The sequence below is a fragment of the Typopeltis vanoorti genome, chromosome 1, assembly GCF_054136105.1.
Source record: "Typopeltis vanoorti isolate ZY-2024b chromosome 1, IOZ_Tvanoo_1.0, whole genome shotgun sequence".
In the NCBI taxonomy this organism is placed as follows: Eukaryota; Metazoa; Arthropoda; class Arachnida; order Uropygi; family Thelyphonidae; genus Typopeltis; species Typopeltis vanoorti.
The window spans coordinates 60,145,340-60,168,244 of NC_143549.1; the positions used below are offsets into that span (position 1 = coordinate 60,145,340).

Sequence of the window (22,905 nt, forward strand, 5' to 3'; positions counted from 1 at the left end):
GTTCTGACCAGCTGTCTTTGTAAGATATTGAAGAAAATAGTTAATGCTAGACTTCTGGAATTTAGAAAGCAACTGTCTTCTCTCATGTACAACTTTCCTAGACATTATTCAGCATGTTTCTAAATGGACTATTTGGTTCATTTAGATATATGTATTAGAGATGCATTCCCAAAACAAGAATATCTGATTTCTGTGTTCTTTGACATGGAAAAACTCATGATACAGCCTAGAGATTATGGCATATTACAAGACCTATATAACTTAAGTTTTAGATGGCTTCCTGTATTTAATGAAAACTTTGTCTAGCTAAGTCTGAATGGGGAAGTACACTAGCTCAGCTGTATAATCAAGAAGAGCTTGATTATACGGCTGAGCTACCCCCCCCCCCCCAGCTTCTGTCTTAGGTGTGACACTCTTGCTTTCTGAGTTAACTCAATGACTGAACAGCTTCCTTCCACTGTAGGAATGCTCTATAGATTGATGATTTCACAATTTATTGTTACTCTTCTAACATGAGGCAATTGATCATGTCTCTCCATGGTCTCTTAGGCTTGGGTTTTCAGCAGAAAAAGGTGTCTATATACACTTCTGCCAAAAATGCACTCTTCACTCAGATCCTGAGTTAAGAATGGGACAAAGCATTTTTCCATTAGTGACAGAAGCCAAGGTTTTTAGGATTCATTTTTGACAGAAAGCTTACATTCCTTGCACACGTTTGGCTATTAAGAGAAAAGTGCAAAAGGCATTGTCTCCTTTGCATTCTATCCTCGACTAAATGGGGTATGGATTGATCTTCATTGCTTCATCTTTATCATGTGCTTGTATGTTCAGATTTTCAAGTCGTCTACAATTCTGCAAGGCAGCGTACCGTGCAATGGTTAGATCCATCAGAGTATACAGATAGCTACTGGTGCCTTTTGCACATCACCCACTCTAAGTCTTTGTTATAGCAAATGGATCAGCTCTGTCACTTAGATGAAAACAGTTGTCTCTTAACTATGTCCTAAAAATATTCTCTTCCAGAGGATCCTAGATGACTAGTATCTTTGCTATGCATTAGAGGGTGCAATATCACACGTCAGACTGCTGTAACGTCTGACGGTATGCATGTTAGAGATTATGCAAGCCATTGGCATGAATTTTGACAACATTACCTCTAATTAACATAACAGTATTCCTCCATGGCAGGTTTGCACTTCATAAGGTGTCACTGTCCTCCACATCAAAGGAGGGAAGTCTAACACTAACACCTGTCAAATGTAGTTATATAATGCACACAGAGTAGATCACTTAGATTTTCTTCTCATTTATACTTTTTTTATCATATCCAGTCAGATCCTACTTGATTGCAGTACTTATACAGCAGAAATACATGCATTTCAGCTTGCACTTGTATGTATAAAAGAAAACTGCTACCAAAAGTGTATGATTTCTACACACTTGATGAATTCTGTACAGGCTATCCCATCTCCTGTGTACAATCCATATCCAGTGTTTTGCAAGGTTCTGCAACTGTTGTAAAAATGAAAGCTTCTTAATGTTGATATTCAGCTGTTTTGGATACCTAGCCAGATTGTCAAATGTAGTTATATAATGCACACAGAGTAGATCACTTAGATTTTCTTCTCATTTATACTTTTTTTATCATATCCAGTCAGATCCTACTTGATTGCAGTACTTATACAGCAGAAATACATGCATTTCAGCTTGCACTTGTATGTATAAAAGAAAACTGCTACCAAAAGTGTATGATTTCTACACACTTGATGAATTCTGTACAGGCTATCCCATCTCCTGTGTACAATCCACATCCAGTGTTTTGCAAGGTTCTGCAACTGTTGTAAAAATGAAAGCTTCTTAATGTTGATATTCAGCTGTTTTGGATACCTAGCCAGATTGGAATTTAGGGAAATGAGACTGTGCAGCTGTTAGATCAGCTGATAATTATTCTACATACGTTTGTTGGTAATGCATACAGGCAGGTTTATAAGATGAAATCTAATAACCCAGTGACAGTCATGGTAGGAAGCACTTCCAAATAAATTGACAAGATTAAGCCTGAAATTAAGCACTGTCAGTCTGGATAACATAGAAACAGCAGAGAAGAAGTTGTTCTTGCTAAGCTTTGCATAGGCACATCATCTTGTACATTCTTATATACTGAGGACTGATGACCCATATATGTGATTCACACAACTGTGGAATGAAATTTTTACTCGTCTGGCTGAGCCATTTATATATATACTGAGGCAGATCTTATCAGACTCAGACAAACTGCATGAAGTTTTTAACTTTTTAAAAAGAATTAGTTTATTATTATTATTATTAGACATTTGACTTCCATGCAGTCAGAGACTCATCATGGGAGGTACACACTATTGCACACAGTGCTCATCCAATCATGCTTTAAACTGATTCAATGTGTCTACACCCACAACACACTCAGGCAATACATTCCACTCACCAACCACACTCCATGCAAAGAACTACTCCTCACTCCTCTGTTCACACCCTCCTTATACAGTTTCCAGCAATGGCCTCTTGTTCTACTCTCTTCTCCTCTCCCCATTCCATGAAAAATCTCTTCCATGTTGATCTGATAACAACCCCTGACTAGCTTATACATCTCAATCATATCCCCACCCACCCTCTTCCTCCTATTCATGAGGCTCTGCAACTTACATTCTCTCAATCTGCCCTCGTACTCCACATTCCAAAGACCACTGACTACCTTTGTGAATCTTCTCTGGACCCTTTCCAACATATCCTCATCACTATGAAAACCCGGCGACCGAATCTGTGCACAATAATCCATGTGATGCCTGATCAAGGCATTATACGATGGAATCATAACCTCTCTATTTCTGCATGTTAGGGTCCTCTGCATCATTGCCATTATCCAGTGTGATGTCTTCACAACTTGTGCAGTGTTGCCCTTGAATTTCAGTTCCTTGTCCACCATCACTCCTAGATCTCTCATCTCCTCTCCTTTTGTTTAAAGTTTCCCCCACAAAGTGTATACTTTGCATCCCATCATTGCTTATCAAATCTCAAAACCTTACACTTTGCAACATTGAACTAATAATTCCATTTACCTGCCCATTCATGCAATCTATTCAGGCCCTCATGTAAGGCAGTAACATCCACTTGACTCTACATTGCTCTCCCCAGTTTTGCATCATTGCAAACAGCTGGATATAATTAGTTAAATCCAACCCAATATCATTAACATACAAATTGAACAACAATGTCCCCAAAACTGACCCCTGCGGCACACTGCTAGTAACATTTCTCTTTCGGGATGTCCCCCCCCCCCATATACAACTTTCTGATACCTATCCGACAGCCAGTCACTGATCCAACTCAGAAGTCTATTATCCAATCCCATCTGTTTCAATTTATTTAAGAGCTTGTTGTGTGGCAGTCTATCAAAAACCTTTATATTTGTCACCTTGTTATAATACATAAGTTATCAGACCCATGCTGATAACCACAGAGAATACAGCTGTTATCAACCTATTTCTGTATCCTGCTTCTTACCAATCTCTCCAGGACCTTCACCACAACTCCAGATATACAAGACCAGTCTATACATTTTAGAAATTATGGACTTTACAACCGTGTTATGAACAACTATTTTAATTTCCCAACGTTTCGACCTTCATACTAAGGTCATCAATTGGAGTATATACAAATATACAAGGACAAGCTAAGTTACATTTCACACAGTAAGCTAAAGAAACAATGATTTGATCACCAGTTATTCTACTGGCATGACCCCCTAGTGAAAAAAAAACCAGAATTATAAATTAATTATTTAGAAACTATATCAAAGCTAAATTCTATTTAAGATAACATGAGAGAAACATTCTTTCTTATAGATAGTTTTCTTACAGTAGCAAATGATGTTTTATTTTTAACATTACAATTGTTATATTAGATTTAGGATTCTGGATTATCTACAGTCTTTGTTCCATGGGTAGAATATGTGCCTTCCATATGCTTGGGATTTTTAGACCATCATTATTGTTCAGTCGATAAGAATCTCGCAGGCTTCCTTAAATTTGCGTTCATACCATGTTTTGGTGTGATGTAAACAACTGGTGCTTTTCCAGTGAATTCTATGTAGAGTGTTCAGGGCATGATCAGAAAGGCCAGCTTCACCATAGTTATTATATTTAATGTGTCATTTATGTTCCTTTTGTCTGATAGGAATTGTGTGTCCTGTTTCCCCTATATATGGTAGGTTACAGGTGGAGTAAATATGGTATACTCCAGGGTGGGCCAGCAGAGGGAGTGGGTCTTTGGATGAGTCGAGTAAACTTTTTAATTTTGCAGGAGGTTTAAAGGTGGCTTTGAGGTTATATTTCTGTAGTATTCTGTTTATTTTATCTAATGTCCCTTTAATGTAAGGAATGGTTATAGTTTTATTGTAGTCTAGTTTATCTTTGTTTTTTATTGAGGTCTTGTAGAGAATTTTGTTAATAGTGTTTTGGCTGTAACCATTTTTTAGAAAAGTATTGCTGATAACTTTAAATTTGTCTTTCAGTGCTTGTTCAATGGAGCAGATCTTTGCCAGGGCATTTTTTTTCAGAGCTTTGAAGATCTGCTCCAAAAACAGAACACTTTCGTTTCTAGATACACTTGTCACACGTCTTCCTTCTGGCAGTCTTTCCTTCACTCTTTACCGGAAATTGACATATACTGGCCTTATTTACACATAAACTCCTACCACCACCCAACACAAAAACTAGGTGTCATTAATATTCTAAAAAAACTTTCTACTCTTCATGTGACTGATTATTATCATTTATTCATCTTGTACTTCCTCCAAAGTACTTTCTTTTTCCAAATTTCATTCTTAAGCTCCACATCTATCCATTTTACACCTACCTTATTCAGCCTTTTGGCCTCTGGAATACATTTGCACATTGATGCTGTTATGTCTTTTTTGTCAGTTCCCTTGCAGCATTTATTTCCTTACTGCTCAACTCTTCTTTCCATGTTATATCTCCAAGCTGTCTCCTAAACTTGTCATAATCACCAGCCTTATAATTCCACATATATCCTTTCCTCAGAAAAGTCTGCATATGACTAGCCACAACACAGGTGATTACTTCATCTTCACTTTCACCAACTGGAGGAAAATGTGAAACTCCTCTAACACTTACATCCTCTGATGAAATGATGAGATCTAGAACTCTTGATCCTTGCATGCCCTTCTTTACGTGCTGCCTGAGATAGTTATCTCTCAAGAATTTGAGAAATTTATTTTCCTTATTCCCAAATGCTATCTCTTCTTTCCAATCTATATCACCATAATTAAAATCATCCATAATAATTACCCTTCCTTTGTTCACTAATCCAAGTTGTTTATACATTTCTTCATCACATTCCCAGGCCTATAGCAACATCCAACTAAATATGTCTTCATCTCAACCTCCACGTTACACCACATTGCCTCATAACCATTGCCACTATTTCCTCCTTTTATATCTACCTTATGTGGACTTAATTCCCCTGCTATCAATCAGCAGCACTCCTACCCCCCTTCTTGCCCTTTCTATCCTCACGAAAAATACTGTACCCTTCCATTTCTATTCCGATATCATCTTCATTCAACCATATTTCACTTATTCCAATGATTTTGGGGCGAATAACCTCATTCACTGAAGCCATTTCATACCCTTTATTTCTGATACTTCTGGCATTTGTAAACAAACACCGCAGTTAATTTTTAGGTCTGTAGCCAGTCCTATCCAAGCCATGTTGGTTGTGATTTCCCCACCACACCTGCCCAATCACCTTTATCACCACTTGCCAAATACATCTGCTCAGTCTCAACTTCTTCACCCACATCACAATATACTCCATTTTCATACATTCACTGCCACTTTCAACATCCATTCTCCTTATGCCATGTCTCCCTGTCCACCTGAGCCCCCCCCCCCCCGTTTCCGTTTCTCGTGTATTCCTGTTCTCTCTTCTTCTCTCACACTACTACTGTTTCCACTGCCAAGCACTTCTGTCTCTTCAATACCACTGTCCTGATTTATCCCTTCATCGCTTTCTTCTGATCTCTGGCACACATTACACACTGTACTTTCATTCCACATCACTTTCTCCAGTACACTCACTTCAAAGCCATTTAAATGTAACCCATGTACAAACACATTTGATTATATATTCTATTTATATGTAGATATTGATTTGATTAATTAATTTTTTAACATATATAACTAATATATATATATATATATATATATATATATATATATATATATATATCCTTGAAGTATGGAGTAATTACTTTGAAAAACTGCTAAATGAAACAAGCAGTGATGACAGCACATTGATAAAAAACACTGACCAGGCATGCAGTCAGGAATACATATCCATACTTGAACTAGAAAAAGCCATCAAAGGCTTGAAATGTGGAAAGGCAGCAGGAGTAGATGATATTCGACCAGAAATGCTGAAGTATGGTGGTATAAGAGTCTTACAGTGGCTGCACTGCATAGTTCAGAAAGCCTGGGCAGAGGGACGAATTCCCGATGATTGGAGTAGAGCTCTCATAGTACCCATATATAAAAAGGGAAATAAAACTGAATGCGAGAATTACAGAGGTATTTCCCTACTGAGTGTTCCTGGCAAGATCTATGCAAGTATACTTGAGAAACGGTTGAGAAGAATTGTGGAAGAAAAGCTTGGTGAAGAACAAGCTGGATTCAGGCCAAATAGAGGCTGTCAGGATCAGATCTTCACTTTACGACAAATAGTCGAGAAAGCATGGGAATATAACAAAGATCTGTATTTAAGTTTTGTCGATTTGGAAAAGGCATATGACAAGGTGCCAAGAGAGAAGCTATTCAATACGCTGCAGTTATATGGTGTGAATGGGGCATTATATCAAGCAATACTTAGTCTTTATTTGAGTTGTGAGTGAGCAGTTAGAATTGAAGGAAGTACAGGAAGATGGTTTAATGTTAAATCTGGTGTGAGACAAGGATGTACATTATCCCCTCTGTTATTCATTATCTATATGGATCACATTATGAAGGAATGTGGTATTAAACCTGATATCAAAATTGGAGATGTTAATGTCAGCTCTTTGCTTTATGTGGATGATGTTATACTTCTAAATAAATCCGCTACAGGTCTGCAAGATTCTCTGACTAAATTGAATAGCTGTTGTAATAGATATGGTATGAAGGTCAGCAATAAAAAGACAAAGACAATGAAAATAGGCAGAATCATTGAAAATGTCAACTGTGTTGTGAATGGAGAACCTGTGGAACAAGTAAAACATTTCAGTTACTTAGGCAAAATTTTTACTGAAGATGGTAAACTAAATATAGAAATAGACAACAGAATCAGCAAAGCTGGTATCGTGGGAAGTCAATTGAATAAATTCATATGGAATAAGAAAGAAATTAGTCAGAACACTAAATTAGCTGTATACAAGACAGTGTTCAAACCAATTTTAACTTATGGATCTGAGAGCTGGGTCAGAAGTAAAACACTTGACCAAAGACTAGAGACTGCAGATATGAGAGTACTGAGAAAGATTAGAGGCGTGAACAGATGGCATCAATGGCAATATCATATTAAAAATGAGGATATTAGGAAAGAACTTGACATTGTCAGCATCCAGGAATGCGTTAGCAGAGCTAATCTCAGACGGTATGGTCACTTAAATAGAATGGGAGAGGAAAGATTAGCAAAACAAGTGTTCTCTGCCAGGTTGGCAGGAAAACGACCCAGAGGAAGACCAAGATATAGGTGGATTGATACTGTACAAAGTGCCTTAGACGATAGAAATATAAGATCTGATAATGTTGGAGTCTTGACAAGTAACAGACTGATTTGGAGGAAAATTGTAGATAGGAAGTTAGTAATGATGTAATTTTTTTATGTAGTACTGTCATATCCTGTACACCCCTTGAGGGTACATGGCAGGAATTTGATGATGATGATGATGATATATATATTAGGGTTACCAAGTAATTTTATAAGCTTGGTTATTTAACTCCTAATCCCAAGTAAGCAAACAGTTAAGTTTGCACCTGAAACATAGTTCAAGTCTAAAGATGGTACAACACCAGGGTAACTCATTGTAAAGGTGGGTAAAGTTCTGATCACTATTCTTAGTATTTCCCATAATGTAAAGCACATCTCACTAAAAGATGTATACTGCAATACATTATGGGTGGGGGTCACTACCCAGACCAGTTTCAACCTTTTTTGAGGTCTCCTCAGTGAGTAGCTAGACCCTAAATACCAAGGTTTTAGTAATACAGAGCCTTATCAACTTTACCTATACAAGTTGCTACAAGGTGTTTTTATTTTTAATAAGAATCTCTGGAGGAGATTGCCCTGTTGTTGTACCATCTTTAGACTTGAACTATGTTTCAGGTGCAAACTTAACTGTTTGCTTACTTGGGATTAGGAGTTAAATAACCAAGCTTATAAAATTACTTGGTAACCCTAATATACAGTATCCCCAAGTTAAAATATTAATTACATATATATATATCATGATATTTACTAATTTATCTCTTTATTATTGTTTATTTTATCTTGAATACTGCTATCACGCTTGGCTTAGTGCAGTAGGATCTTTGCTGTTCTTGTACCAATAAACCTATAATCAGCTAACCAGCCCACCAACCATTATCAAGTGGCTTTATAAGTTCCATGTTTTGGCCTCTAGAGCAGTGGTTTCCAACCTTTTTCCACTTGTGTACCCCTTTTAAACCCATTTCTAAATTGTTCCCCCTTGTTTTTAAAATAGCTGTTTTTAAATACTGACACTTTTGTTCAGTGCCTATCTTAATGTAAAATAGTGGAAATGAGGTAATGAGTTGGGAAAGGAAAATTACTACACTAAAAGTACAGACCACAGATTTAATTTTACAATATTCCTAACACAGAAATAAGTATAGCTTCGTGTTAAATATTGATGATGATCAAGCATTTAACAAACTTGATTTATTATTAATAATAATATTTATTTGTGTTATCTGAAAAGTCTGTAATAATTGGTATGCAGATCACTAGCCGATTGAAATGTTGGTGAGATCGTTGAGCTTGCTTTGATGCACTTAGCGTCTGGCTAAGGATGTATTTATATTTTTGGAGAAATTCTAGAAATGTTGCAAATGGAAGTCAGTGGAAGGTTTGTTATAGCAGAGGTCATTTCTTATTAACACGCGATTGTTCTGGAAAGGAGAATGGGTGGCAAAAGTGACACATGAAGTGTGCGTAATGAGTGGTAGAAGAGTGGTTTCGGGGAGGGGTTCATATCCACATCCTCACCAATCATCATTTTCTAATGTGAACTAGTTTTGAAGTGTCTCCATTAGCAGTGATTCAAACTTAACATTTATTGTTCCATAACTAATGTTTTGCATTTTGTTTACCTTACTTGTTTTTCTGCCATTACTGATTATTTTTTATGTACCCCTGAATGGCCCAGCACATACCCCTGGTTGGGAACTGATGCTCTAGAGCAGGGGGTATCCAAACTACGGCTCGTGGGTCAGATGCGGCCCGCGATATGATTTTATCCGGCCCGCCAATTGGACTAATTTTTCAATAAGAATCCGCAAAAAAAAACACGGGGTGTTGATAGATTTCAAATGCATTAATTAAAATTGTGTTCAAAATATATTCCCGAATAGCAAAAAGTAACCGTAATCCAAGTTACGGTAAAAGATCGATTAAAATGGACTAATGAAGAAAAAAAATTTGAATTTTACAAAATGTTACAAAATTTTCTTCAAATTTACAAGCAAATTTCTTCAAATTTGCTTGTAAATTTATCTCTATTTTTGGGACGTATCTTTGCAAACAAACTTTTTCCCGAATGAAATATATCAAGTCGAAATACAGGACAAATTTATCTGATGAACATTTGAAATCACTACTTGTAATTAGCATTTCAAAATTTGAACCTGAGTTTAATAAGATTTTAAAAACACAAACACAGTTACATCATTCACATTAATGGTTTTATTATAATTTGTGATAAAAATATGAGAATTTGCTGATAGTGTTCGTTGTCATTAATATACGATAATGTAATCTCACACATTCTGTAATCAGTTTTTATCTGCTTTCAATAAAACTCATATATCTAGTTCTAGAGGTTTTTTTTTTTTTTTGTACGGCCCGCTGAACAGTGCTGAAGTACCCAATGTGGCCCTCACAGCAAAAAGTTTGGAGATCACTACTCTAGAGCAAGGTTTTCCAGCTATGTAAAAAAAAAAAAAAAAAAAAAAAAAAAAAAAAAAAAAAAAAGTTTACTAAAGCCTTTCTTGGGTGGAAATCTCATTAACTCATCACATGCAGTTTTGAGACATACATTTAATGCAGTTGATGAATTTTGCATAAATGGGCAGAAAAGATTATGTGTTGGCAGTTCATGATTAGTTTATTTAATGGGTTTAATTCACAACACAAGAATAATAAATAAATATTAATTCTTTTATTATTAACTTGTTTGCTGATATTTCACTGGGTTCCGGCATCTTCAGAATGAAAAAAAGAAAAAAAAAAGTTTGTCACAATAACAAAATGGCAACAATTAGTCAAAAGTGCAACCAGTAAAAAAATTGTAATGGACACAGGTTACTAAAGTCCTAATTGGTGCCATCTGTTGTTGGATAAAGAGAACACTAACAAGTATTAATTTGATCTTAAAATGGCTATCTCCCAGATTTTTTGGTAAATTGATACAGCCATACTTGTTGAGGTATGGTGAATGCTTTAAAGTTGCTGCTGATTCCAAAAACAGTTTCTCCGACTTATAATGACTTCTGTGTAGCACTTTTTTGTTATTTTCCGTTTGATGCTGTGTGAAGAAATATGAAAGGCATACTCTGCTAGTCCTGACTTGACCTTAGCGATGGTGCCGAATGTATTTTTTATGTTCTCCAAGATGGATGTCAACATTTCTTCCTTGCCAAAGTATACTTTTTTACATATACACACTTTATTTTGCTATTAGTGCATATGCTAATTAAGATTTCAAATTCATTTCTCTGATCAAGTTCAAGCGACTACTAAATGAAGTATTGATGTTTCAGCAAATATTTTATCTTGTAGAATTTTATGATGTAATATTTTGTTCTTATGAGGATGTTTTATATGAATAGGTTTCATACCACAGATGATGTAAATGAGAATTCTTTAAAATCTATTTGTGCCTTGGAAGCTGAAACTGCTGATAAACCGTTTTGGTGTCGATTGAGGCACGCTGTTAAATGGACAATGACTGAAATTTTTCTAAGTATTTTCAGTAAGTAACAGTGCAAAATTTATTTTATTCTTTTAATGAACATTTCCACCACTAACATTAGTAGCCATCAGTCAGTTGAATTTTTTGCTTTATGATCTAAGCACTGCATGATATTAGTTTGGGGAAGTTAATCTTGAATAAGTCTTAGCTTTAATCAAAACCTGTGACATTGTAATCAAAAGGAAAATGCATGCTATGCACATTAAATAAGTTTAATGAAATTTGCACAAATATTTCATACTGAAACTAACAATATATCACCAATTGGAATAAACTAGCAATTCAGAGCCATGACAAATACAACAATATTTGTTATTGTCACTCAATAACAGCAAGTGCCACGTGGCAGAAGGGTCATGTAACATACATAACAAAACACTCCGGATGTTTACAAAGGAGAAGAATCTTCAGAATTTTCGAGAGAGAGAGAGAGAGAGAGACAATTATTCCAATTTAAATTATGCTGGTATAATAGTGCTTTGTAATTTTCTTTGAAAAGATATTCATATTTAAAACTGCTTCTGTTGAGAATGTGAACCTTGTTTTTCAAATCATTCTGTGTTTGATCTCAATACCATGCTGTGTGTGAGACCAGATATTTTGAGGTTTAATGTATTCATTATAGTATTAATGCTCACTAATTCCACTCCCCTCTCCCTCCCACACAGAATGGCTTGTCTATCTAAGGAATGTTAGATTATATTCATACGGAATTGAATAAACATCACCAAGAGACAGAGAAAAGATTATAAATTTTGATTATAGGAAAATCTGTGGATATCAGGTGAAATGCAAGATTCTGCCTATCTATATAGGTTTAGAAATGTCAAATATATGGAATTGGAACCCTGTATTCTATTCTGTTATCTATTGAATATTACAAAGGTTGTAGCATCTAATTTTCAATCTATTTCTGTTGTTGTTGTTAATTGAATGCTGTGTTACTGGATGATGTCTGTAAACAATCAGTAACTTGTTCTTTTGATAAGTATTCACACAGAATCAAGCAAACATGTAATTTATTATATCCAAGTAAAAATATACTGTTGAAAACTTATTGGCAAGAGTGAATATGAGCTAATTTTCAGGCTATGGGATAAATACAGTGGAATGGGGGAAGGGAAGAGAAAATAGAACTGGAGTTAGGCTTTGAAGCACAAACCTTCAGTACAATTTGGAGAAATCCCATCAGAACCAAGAGACTTTTCAGCATCAAATTTGGACAAGATTTTTTAGATCTCTTTCTTCTGGTATTTAAAAAAGAAAAAGACATTGTATGTTGCTTGTTTGGGATGGTAAGAGTACATTTACTGAGATTGTTTATGCAAGAATTTGAAGATTAAAAAACACAGTAGTGTGGATTAGGTTTTTGTTTAGTTAATGATGCAATGAAAACAACCATGAGAGTAAGACCATGGAATAAGAGAGAAATTAGTCGGAACACTAAATTAGCTGTATACAAGACAATGTTCAAACCAGTTTTAACTTATGGATCTGAAAGCTGGTCAGAAGTAAAACACTTGAACAAAGACTAGAGACGGCAGATATAGAGTCCTGAGAAAGATTAGAGGCGTGAACAGATGGCATCAATGGCAATATCATATTAAAAACTAGGATATTAGGAAAGAACTTGACATTGTCAACATCCAAGAATGCGTTAGCGGAGCTAATCTCAGGTGGTATGGTCATTTAAATAGAATGGGCGAGGAAAGATTAGCAAAACAGATGTTCACTGCCAGGTTGGCAGGAAAACGACCCAGAGGAAGACCAAGATATAGGTGGATTGATATGGTACAAAGTGCGTTAGACCATAGAAATATAAGATCTGATAGTGTTGGAGTCTTGACAAGTAACAGACTGATTTGGAGGAAAATTGTAGATAGGAAGTTAGTAATGATGTAAATTTTTCATGTAGTACTATCATATCCTGTACACTCCTTGAGGGTACATGTCAGGAATTTGATGATGATGATGAAAACAACCAAGTGCTAAAGGGTATGAAAGTTGGGGTTTCGGACAAAATCTATGACCAATTTTGGCAGGAGTTGAGAAAGTATGATTGCCATTTAGATATGGTGCAACTTTCCTTCCTTTAGCCCTTAAAAACTCGGTTTTGGAATGCTTAGTAGCCTGATGGATAACTGGAAGACAAACTCTATGTAGCATTTTAAGCAGTGAGGAGCCCTGACTAGGCTTCTGACCTCATGTCCAGTCCTCACCTTCTCATGGTATACCCTGTTAGGTATCTACCTAGATACTGAATGAATGAGGATGGGTGACAATTTAGGATTTAGCTGACTAAATGGCGATCAATTTCAAATTCTCTGTATATTTTTTTCTTGAACAAGCGTAAGAATATTGCTGCCAAAAATAATATAATCATTGAGACCTTTCTTATTTTTGCTTCTATGTTTTCTCTCCATGAATTTGTGCATATCTTAATGTTGGACCATGCTGTTAATAATGACTAGTTCATGTCCTGAATAGAAATTCAGCTTCCATTATTATTAGCTTTGCTCTTTTCTCCAAATTTTCCCAAACGTTTCTATATATGTGGTGTTCATTTCTTACTCTGCTATTCAGAGAACTCCAACAATGACCAGGTGTTTCTTTATTTCAGCTGCTTTCTCTAAGAACTTGAAAAATTCCTCCACTTCTTCCTTAGTAGATCCTACTATGGGGCTTTAGGCACAAATGTATCATTGTCTAATTTCCCAATGTGATGTTTGTCCATTTCACTCTACTTGGTGTTGCCTGCCATTCAAGAAAATTATTCTTAACTACTCAGATACTTTGTTTACACAGCAACGCCCCAGCTCGCATTAAATTCCATCATGTAGCACCATCATTTTTTGTTTAAGCTAATAAAAATACAATTTGGTTGGTTAAATCTCAACTTGCTAGCCTGTGCTCATTCTTCCAGTGTTTAGATAGATAGATACCTACTAATGGGGATACACCATGAAGGTGAGGATTGGATATTAGGTTGTAGGCTCAGTCTATTCTCCACATTTCTTAAAAAAGATCTCCAGTTTATCTGGCTTTGATTCTTAATTGAATCCTAGTGTAATAATTGTTCAGTATATTAAGTTTATAAATGACTTAATAGATTTCTTCATCATAAACCAGTAGTGATATAGTTAGCTGTGAATGAGTGAAGGAATTTTATATACCTACATGTGTTGAAACCTTATCAGTAGGATTAAGGGACCATAACATAACTGACTGAGGTGAATGACCAGCTAATGGGATTATGTTTAAAAATAACAGTATCTTATATAGTCCAAAATCTTCTCCTTTCATTAGTGATTAACTTTGCTTGCATATTTTTGTGTATGGTGATGAGAACACAATATTATAGTTCGCCCACCGATTTGAGGTCCCTCGAAACTACTGCGCATGTCAGAAAAAGGAGAATCCATTCCGATAATAGGGTAATCAGTCTGTCTTCTGGGAGGTAATAATAAACAAACTGAGTTTGTTTATTATTACAGGTCGGAAAATTTAGCTTTTCTTTTACGAACGTTGTTGTTTTTAAAGTGTAACTATTTTGCTTGTATAACAGTTGGAAAAATGTATGTAGAGTGTTAATACGTGCAAATACTACGTTCTACATAAAACAATGTCACTTCGCTCCATGATAAGTTTCCTTTTATTCTGGGACTTTTTAAAACAAAATCCGATTTCATGAAGTATTTTCCTTAAAGTTTCTCTTTTCCAAGGAAAATTAATTTTTTCTTTAAGCACAGGAATCAATTTCGGAACAGTTGGCACTCTTTTCTCGACCACGTAAAATTCGTGAATAGCTCTTCTTATAACGGCTACATCAAAATCATTCAAAGCTACGGTTTGGATGGTTTTACTCTGGCGCTTTTTTTTTTTTTTTTTTTTTTAGGAGATTTAAATTTTGGCTTACCTTCACCTTTTGATTCCCTACGAATTCTTTTAACAGTCGACCCCGATACGCCCGCAATTGCACTTGCACGTTTTATGACTTGAGAAAGGGGAACAAGAAGACGGCCTTCTGATGATTCTTTTTCGCAGAATGTCAGCACATTATTCAATATTCTTTTGCAAGAGCTACTGAAACGTGTAACAATAGAACTTGTTGACTGTACTGGATCCATCATACAAATTAATAATAAAAAAATAATGCAAAAAGAGAACAACAAAAATCAAGCTAGTACTAGTACAGCGACAGACAAGAAAGCACGTGATTTCGCATGTTGGCGACCAATTCGTACATCCTTCATTTCTTTCTCCCCTTCAGCATGAATCGACTATTCTTGGCACAAATCCAACAAGGGATCTAGAAATGGTGGGCGAACTATACCAGTGACATTCCCCAACACACACGCACAAAAGCAAAATTGTTATATTCACCAAAGTATATTCTACTGCATTCTAAATATACTAATTGTAATTGACAGTGATTTTAACAGGTCTAAATGTATATACGTTATGTGTAAATAGAATATTTGTTGATATATATTTTTTTGTTTTTTAAAAAAAAAATTTAATGACTAGAACCAAGGTTTAAATAATAAAACTTTAATTACACTACTAGTAACATTTACTCCATAAAACTATACATACTATAACCTGTGGAATACAATTTTGAAATGTGTTAAAATGAATGTTGAAACTTCATCTGCTGTATTTTTCTGTGTATAAGACGATACTTTTTTCTAAAATTTTTAGACCAAAAATTGAGGGTTGTCTTATGCATGGCGGGGGGGGGTTTCAGAAGGTACTGGCAGTTTCGCCACTGTTGCTGTGGTGAAACTGCCGGTACCTTCTCTCTGCAAACAGGCTTCCACCAATCACTAGCCTTTGTTAACTCTGTCGATTGACATCATTAACAGCTGATTCTGAATAAACCAATCAGAACTCTGAAATCATTCATACGTCTGGGACTCGTTGGCAGGGTAAATTAATGCATTAACAATATTTTGAGCACTAGCCCATAAAAATGTCGGAAAATAAAAAACGATTGTCATATTCTTCAAATTTCAAGTTAAAAGTCAACAATTATGCAAAAAAACAGGGAAATAAAGCTTTAGAGAGACAGTTTGGACCTCCTCCCACTGAGTATATGATTAGACAGTGGAGATGTTTAAAATATTGATTTCTTAATTTTGGGTTCGAAAAGTAGGGTTTGTCTTATACATGGAGCATCTTATATACAGAAAAATACAGTAATTTCACTTTGATAATATTTCAACTTAAATTCACTAATTTCATGGAAAAGTATGGTATTTTTAAATCTGGATATACTGTTATAATAAAATTTGCAGCATATAGCATATGATTTTTATAATCATTTTATTTCTGTCTTTTTAGTTATTATAGGCCTTTATATCTTAGCACATGTTATGAAATATTTCAAGAGAAAAAAGGAACAGGATCAAAGGAAAATGTTTGATATGATAGAAAAAATCATAGGTGGGTTTGTATTTTTTCCTTTTAGTACTAATTCTTGAAAGTTCATTGCCATAGTTTTTGAATTTTACATAGAATTTTTATCTTAATGTGAATTTAGCAAACTTTATAAAAAATGGTATATAATGAAGCAAGATTATTGGTAAGTGGTTCTGTATTCAGTATTTTCTATTTTAGTTGTATATGTGGCAAGTCTCTTACAGTATATCAGAAGTGCACATTATTTGTTTTTATTATTATTTTTATTAATGTGATGTCCTAACCTTGACCACCTTCAGGCTCTTTTCACTTCTTGTCGATCATTTCCACACTTAGTTATTGATTTTCCATACTATTTGTTCTGCATCTTTGGACTCTTAATGAGCTTCCTGCATCTTCCTGTGCTTTTCTGGACTGAGGTGACATATTATCCTACATTGATGACTGATAATGTTGCCTACAGTTAATTTTAGTTTGGTCATGAAGGAATATGCTGTCATTGATATGCTATCAGGAGAGGTGTTGGGTCCTGTTAACACTTCTTTTGAAACTCTTAAGTTCTTTTCATGGTATTATTGATAATATACAAATCTAAAGTCAGTTATATAGCAATGTTGGCAGCATGTGATGACATTAATATACAGTTGATGCTCTATAGCAAACTTGAAGGAATCACAGGAGTAAATTATAGTGGATAGTTTGCTATAAGTTGACTGTACATGTCAAAAAGACAAGAAGAAAAACGTTAAAGAACAAACCTGAATATAAAAGCATGAATAAAGAAATAAAAAAACAATGCAGGAAAGCCAAAGAGAAATGGATTAAGAATAAATGCATAGACATAGAAAACATTGATAGAAAACACAGAAGTAGAAAAATGTATGAAAAGATCAGAGAAATGACAAGCAAGACAAATACAGCAAATCCTGCAAGTGTCATAAGAGACTCAAGAGACCATATTCTAATGGATTAAAATGAAATCATGGAAAGATGGATTGAATACACAAGGAAATTATACGAGCAACAAATAAATAATATTCCTGAACAGACTGATTTAGAAGGACCACCCATTTTACTTTGTGAAGTTGAAAATGCCATCAGAAAACTAAAACCACATAAAGCTGCAGGAATAGATAATATCTTGGCAGAATGGTTGAGAGCTCTGGATGAAGTAGGACTGAAATTGCTAACAAATTTATGCAATTAGAAATACGAGACTGGATTTCTACTCAAAGATATTAATCACTCAATTTTTGTTACAATTCCCAAGAAAACAAAAGCTACAAGATGTGAAGAGTTCAGGACAATTAGCCTCATCAGTCAAGTATCAAAAGTCCTCCTATATGTTATTCTTGAAAGAAATAAAAGAAAAATAAACATAGAAATAAATGATACACAAAGTGGCTTTAAGGAAAATGTAGGTACAAGAGAAGGTATTTTCAACATCAGAACCATCATAGAAAGATATCTAGAAAAACAAAAATGTAGACCTCTGCTTCATAGATTACAAAAGGGCATTTGACAATGTTCAACATGAGCAGTTAATTGAAATCCTTTCAAAAATAGGCATGGACAGAAAAGACATTAGGCTAATAACTAATCTTTACTGGGAACAGACTGCTTTTTTTGAGAATAAATAGAGAAACCTCAGAAGAATTTCCAGTTCAGAAAGGTGTGAGACAAGGCTGTGTCTTGTCTCCAATTCTCTTTAACCTGTACACAGAAGAAATATTTAATAAAATTAGTAACCTCAAAGGAATCACTGTAGGGGCAGAAATATTAATAACCTAAGATATGCAGATGACACTATTCTTCTAGCTGAAAACAAATATGATCTCAAGACTCTTAGAGAGGAAACTCTCAAGTACAGCAAACAGTATGGCCTCAGTTTCAACTTTATAAAGACAAAAATCATGATAATTTCAAGAGAAAAAGAAATACCAAAAATATGCTTCAATATAAAACGAAATAGAACAGGTGCAAACATACGCATACCTCAGACACTTGATCACAGAGAAAGGCAGGACAAAAGATGAAATTAGGAAAAGGATTGAAATTGCAAGGTCAACTTTCAACAATATGAAAAATCTACTGACATCTAGAGAATTAAATCTGAAAACAAGACTAAGAATCTCCAGATGTTACATATGGCCCACATTATTATACGGAGTACAGGCATGGACACTCTCCAATCTGAGTGTGAAAAAAACTGGAGGCCTTTGAAATGTGGATGCTGCAAAGAATTATGAGGATATCATGGAAAGACAAAAAGATAAATGAAAAGGTACTAGAGATGGTAGGCGTAAGCAGACCTTGATAACATAAATTAAAAAGAGAAAAGTCAGCTATTTTGGACATATTCTGAGACATAACTACCTACTAAGGACACTTCTTGAAGGAACTGTTCAGGGAAAGAGAAGGAGAGGAAGACAAAGACTGGAGTGGATGAAAAATATAGAAGACTGGGCCTTGTCTCTGATATGAGCAATGCAGCAGAGAGGTGCAGAATAGGACATGGTGGAGACACATGATAATCAATCTCTTGGAAGGAGAAGACACCTGACAGGACATGTCAAACAGTATATTTCCTTTAAAAACAGGGAGTGTCCCACTACTCATTTCAACATAGAGTATGTATGTGTTTGTGGGTGGGAGGGGGTATTACTAGCACTTACTAACTTACACACTCTTGGGAAAAATGTAATGGAAAAGAGTAATGAGATAAGTATCTGTTTTCATCCCAAGAAGAGAAATCTGTAGATTTCTTCTTGATTTGGACCTGAGTGGAATATTATGAGAGTTAAGGATGATTTTTTTTCCACTGCAAATTGATGGAGTTTCATATTTAGGGTGTTTGCCATAATGTTTTTGCAGTCTTACTCTTTTGTTCATCACAAGGCATTGGAAATGAGAAGTTTGGGATGGGTATAGAGAATGCTATTGTCTGCAAGTCTGTGAATTAGGATGAGGCAAGCCCTCCTAATGAGGGATTAAGTATGTATTTTATAACTGTAGATCCATATGTGTTCACGGGTCCAGTTTGCCTGTTCTGAGGGACAAAAAAAACCCAAATTTCTGGGTGAAAAAACACTCTACTTCTGCATGAGACTGGCTAGCTCACCTTTAGTTGAAAGAGACCAGATAAAGGTCTCTTTCTGGTCCCATGAACACATATGGATCTACAGTTATAAAATACTTAATCCCTCATGTTATGGACAGGAATTGAACCTAGGTCTTTCTGACCAAAGGGCTTTGTCTATACCAACTGAGCTATGGAGTCTCTAGGTTGATAGTAAAAGAAGATGATGTACTGAAAAGAGGGTTGAGTAGTGAAAAAACACAATGATCCAACCTCACTTGATGAATCATGTAGGAGGAAACCAGATATCCAATTGCAAAATGGAGATGGAAGATCAGGATGGAAATTTGCTCAAGAGATCTGAGTTTCACACTTAGTCACATGCCTTGAATGTATTGAAAACAATAACCTGTATTTCCCCACGTCTTTCCGTAGTACTTTTCCAGAGGGAGGTAAATAACCTTTGAAGTTCTTGACATCTGTGATATGATCGATTCTGGTGATAACTAATGAGGTAGGAAGCTTCCAGGTATTATAGTAGTTGGCCATTTAATGGAGCTCTCCTTTATTTTGAAGAGAACTGAGGTGAGATGAATTCAGTTGGAATTCTACTCACCTTAGATTTCTTTTGTCTATCCACCTGTATACAAGTCATTTTTAGACTCTGGCTAGACAGATTTTATTGAAATTGAGTAAATAGAATTCCTATAAATATTTGTTAGATCATCTCATTTTTGTTTTGCTCCTATTATTTGTAGGGTGAGATGTTTTGAAATTATATAGCAGTGACTTCACTCTTGCTATATAATAAAACTTGATATTTTTGTTGTCCACATCATTCAGTTTTGGTTTCTGTCAGCTCATTTTTATTCCCAAAAGTTGGCAAAATGACACTAATAATTCTGCATTACTGGATTGAATTTAATGAAAAATTATCAGGTTATTTCAGTTTTGAGCTTAGATCCTTTTGTAAGTGCAAAAATAAACAAAATTATATCTACAAGTATGTAATGTAAGTCAAAAATAATTGATGTTTGAAATGTGCTAGAAATTTGGATATGCTCATTAGATTTTTACAGAAGTTATACTATTCAGTATATCTTCGTAAATAATGTAAGCTCATCACAGTTATCACAAAAGCTCTTGCAAAAACAGTGGAAATATTGACAATTGAAAATTCATCTGAGTAGTTCCAAAGTTGAATTTTATTTCAACAGTCATAGAGTATGCTAATGTGACGTGCATATATGTATACTTCTCTATGTGAAACACCTATTCATAGATTCATTTTAGAAATTATGGACTTTACAACCGTGTTATAAATAACTCTTTTAATATCCCGACATTTCTATCTTCATATCAATATACAGGACAAGCTAAGTTACATTACATACAGTAAGTTAGAGAAAGAATGAATTAATCACAAGTTATTCTACTGGCATGATTTCTAGTGAAAAAATAAAAATAATAATAATTATTATTATTTATAAACTACTTCAAGCTAAATTCTATTCGTGATAACATGAATAAACATTCTTTCTTACAGATGTTTTCTTTCAGTAACAATGATGTCCTATTTTTAGCATTACAATTGTTATTTTTGATTTAAGATCCAAAATAACAATTGATTTGGATTTTCTACAGTCCTGTTTATAGTTGCTCTTAGAGAGGAAGGTTCTGTGGGTTGAATATATGCCTTCCATATGTTTGGGATTTTTAGACCATCGTTATTGTTCAAATTGGGGCGGTTGTTAATCTCACAGGCTTCCTTAAATTTGCGTTTATACCATGTTTTGGCGTGATGTAGACAACTAGTGCTTTTCCAGTCAATTCTATGTAAGGTATTCAGGGCATGATCAGAAAGGTCAGCTTCACCATCATTATTATATTTAATGTCGTTTATGTTCTTTTTGTCTGACAGGAATTGTGCATCCTGTTTCTTCTATATATGGTATGTTACAGGTGCAATAAATATGGTATACTCCAGGGTGGACCAGCGGAGGTGGGGGGGGGGGTTGATGAGTTGAGTAAACTTTTTAATTTTGCAGGAGGTTTAAAGGTGGCTTCGAGTTCATTTGAATTCATTCTTTCTCTAACTTACTGTATGTAATGTAACTTAGCTTGTCCTGTATATTGATATGAAGATAGAAATGTTGGGATATTAAAAGAGTTATTTATAACACGGTTGTAAAGTCCATAATTTCTAAAATGAATCTATGAATAGGTGTTTCACATAGAGAAGTATTTTTGTAGTATTCTGTTTATTTTATCTGATGTCCCTTTAATGTAAGGAATGGTTATAGTTTTATTGTAGTCTGGTTTGTCTTTGTTTTTTATTGAGATCTTGTAGAGAATTTTGTTAATAGTGTTTTGGTTGTATCTGTTTTTTTTTGGAAAGTATTGTTGATAATTTTAAATTCGTCTTTCAGTGCCTGTTCACTGGAACAGATCGACTGAGCCCTGTTTTTTTAGCGTGTTGATGACACCTAGTTTTTGTGTTGGGTGGTAGTAGGAGTTTGTGTATATATTGTCCCGTATTTGTCGGTTTCCGGTAGACAGTGAAGGAAAGATTGCCAGAGGGAAGACGAGTGACAAGTGTATCTAAAAACGGAAGTGTGTTCTGTTTTTCAATCTCAATTGTGAACTGTATGTGTTTGTGTTGTTTGTTTAGGTGACTAAGGAATGTGTCTGGTTGCCATGGGACGATCACATAAACATCGTCAACGTATCTAAGGCAGACTTTGGGTTTTAAAGGAGAGAAATCTAAAGCAAGTTGCTCAAAATTTTCCATATAAAAGTTAACAATTGGTGGGGGGGCATAATAGCGAGCCCATGGCTGTGCCTTCTTTTTGTAGGTAGAAAGCGTTTTTCCATGCAAAATAACCAGAACACAATACATGTGCAAAGTGAGCCATGATATCTGGAGGGAATTTGTTCTGTAAAAGAAGAATTGTGTCATTGATTGGGACATTCGTAAAAAAACCTATTCATAGAGGGTACCTCCTATTGATGGTACTAGGTCCTTTTTGTCCTAATTTTTTTTTCTATGCTTTTCTCATATTCTTTGCTCTATTTCTCCTTAGTCTTTCTTACTACCCTGTTA

General features: G+C 35.0%; 1 protein-coding gene across 1 annotated transcript in view; it reads left to right on the top strand.

Moving 5' to 3' along the window:
• MAN1 (LEM domain-containing inner nuclear membrane protein MAN1) overlaps window positions 1-22,905 on the top strand; it is a 296,543-nt gene that overhangs the window by 122,080 nt on the left and 151,558 nt on the right. The window contains exons 7-8 of the mRNA XM_090397559.1: window positions 11,160-11,302; window positions 16,646-16,747. Of these exons, the coding sequence (XP_090253685.1) occupies window positions 11,160-11,302; window positions 16,646-16,747 (245 nt within the window). The remainder of the gene's footprint in view (window positions 1-11,159; window positions 11,303-16,645; window positions 16,748-22,905) is intronic.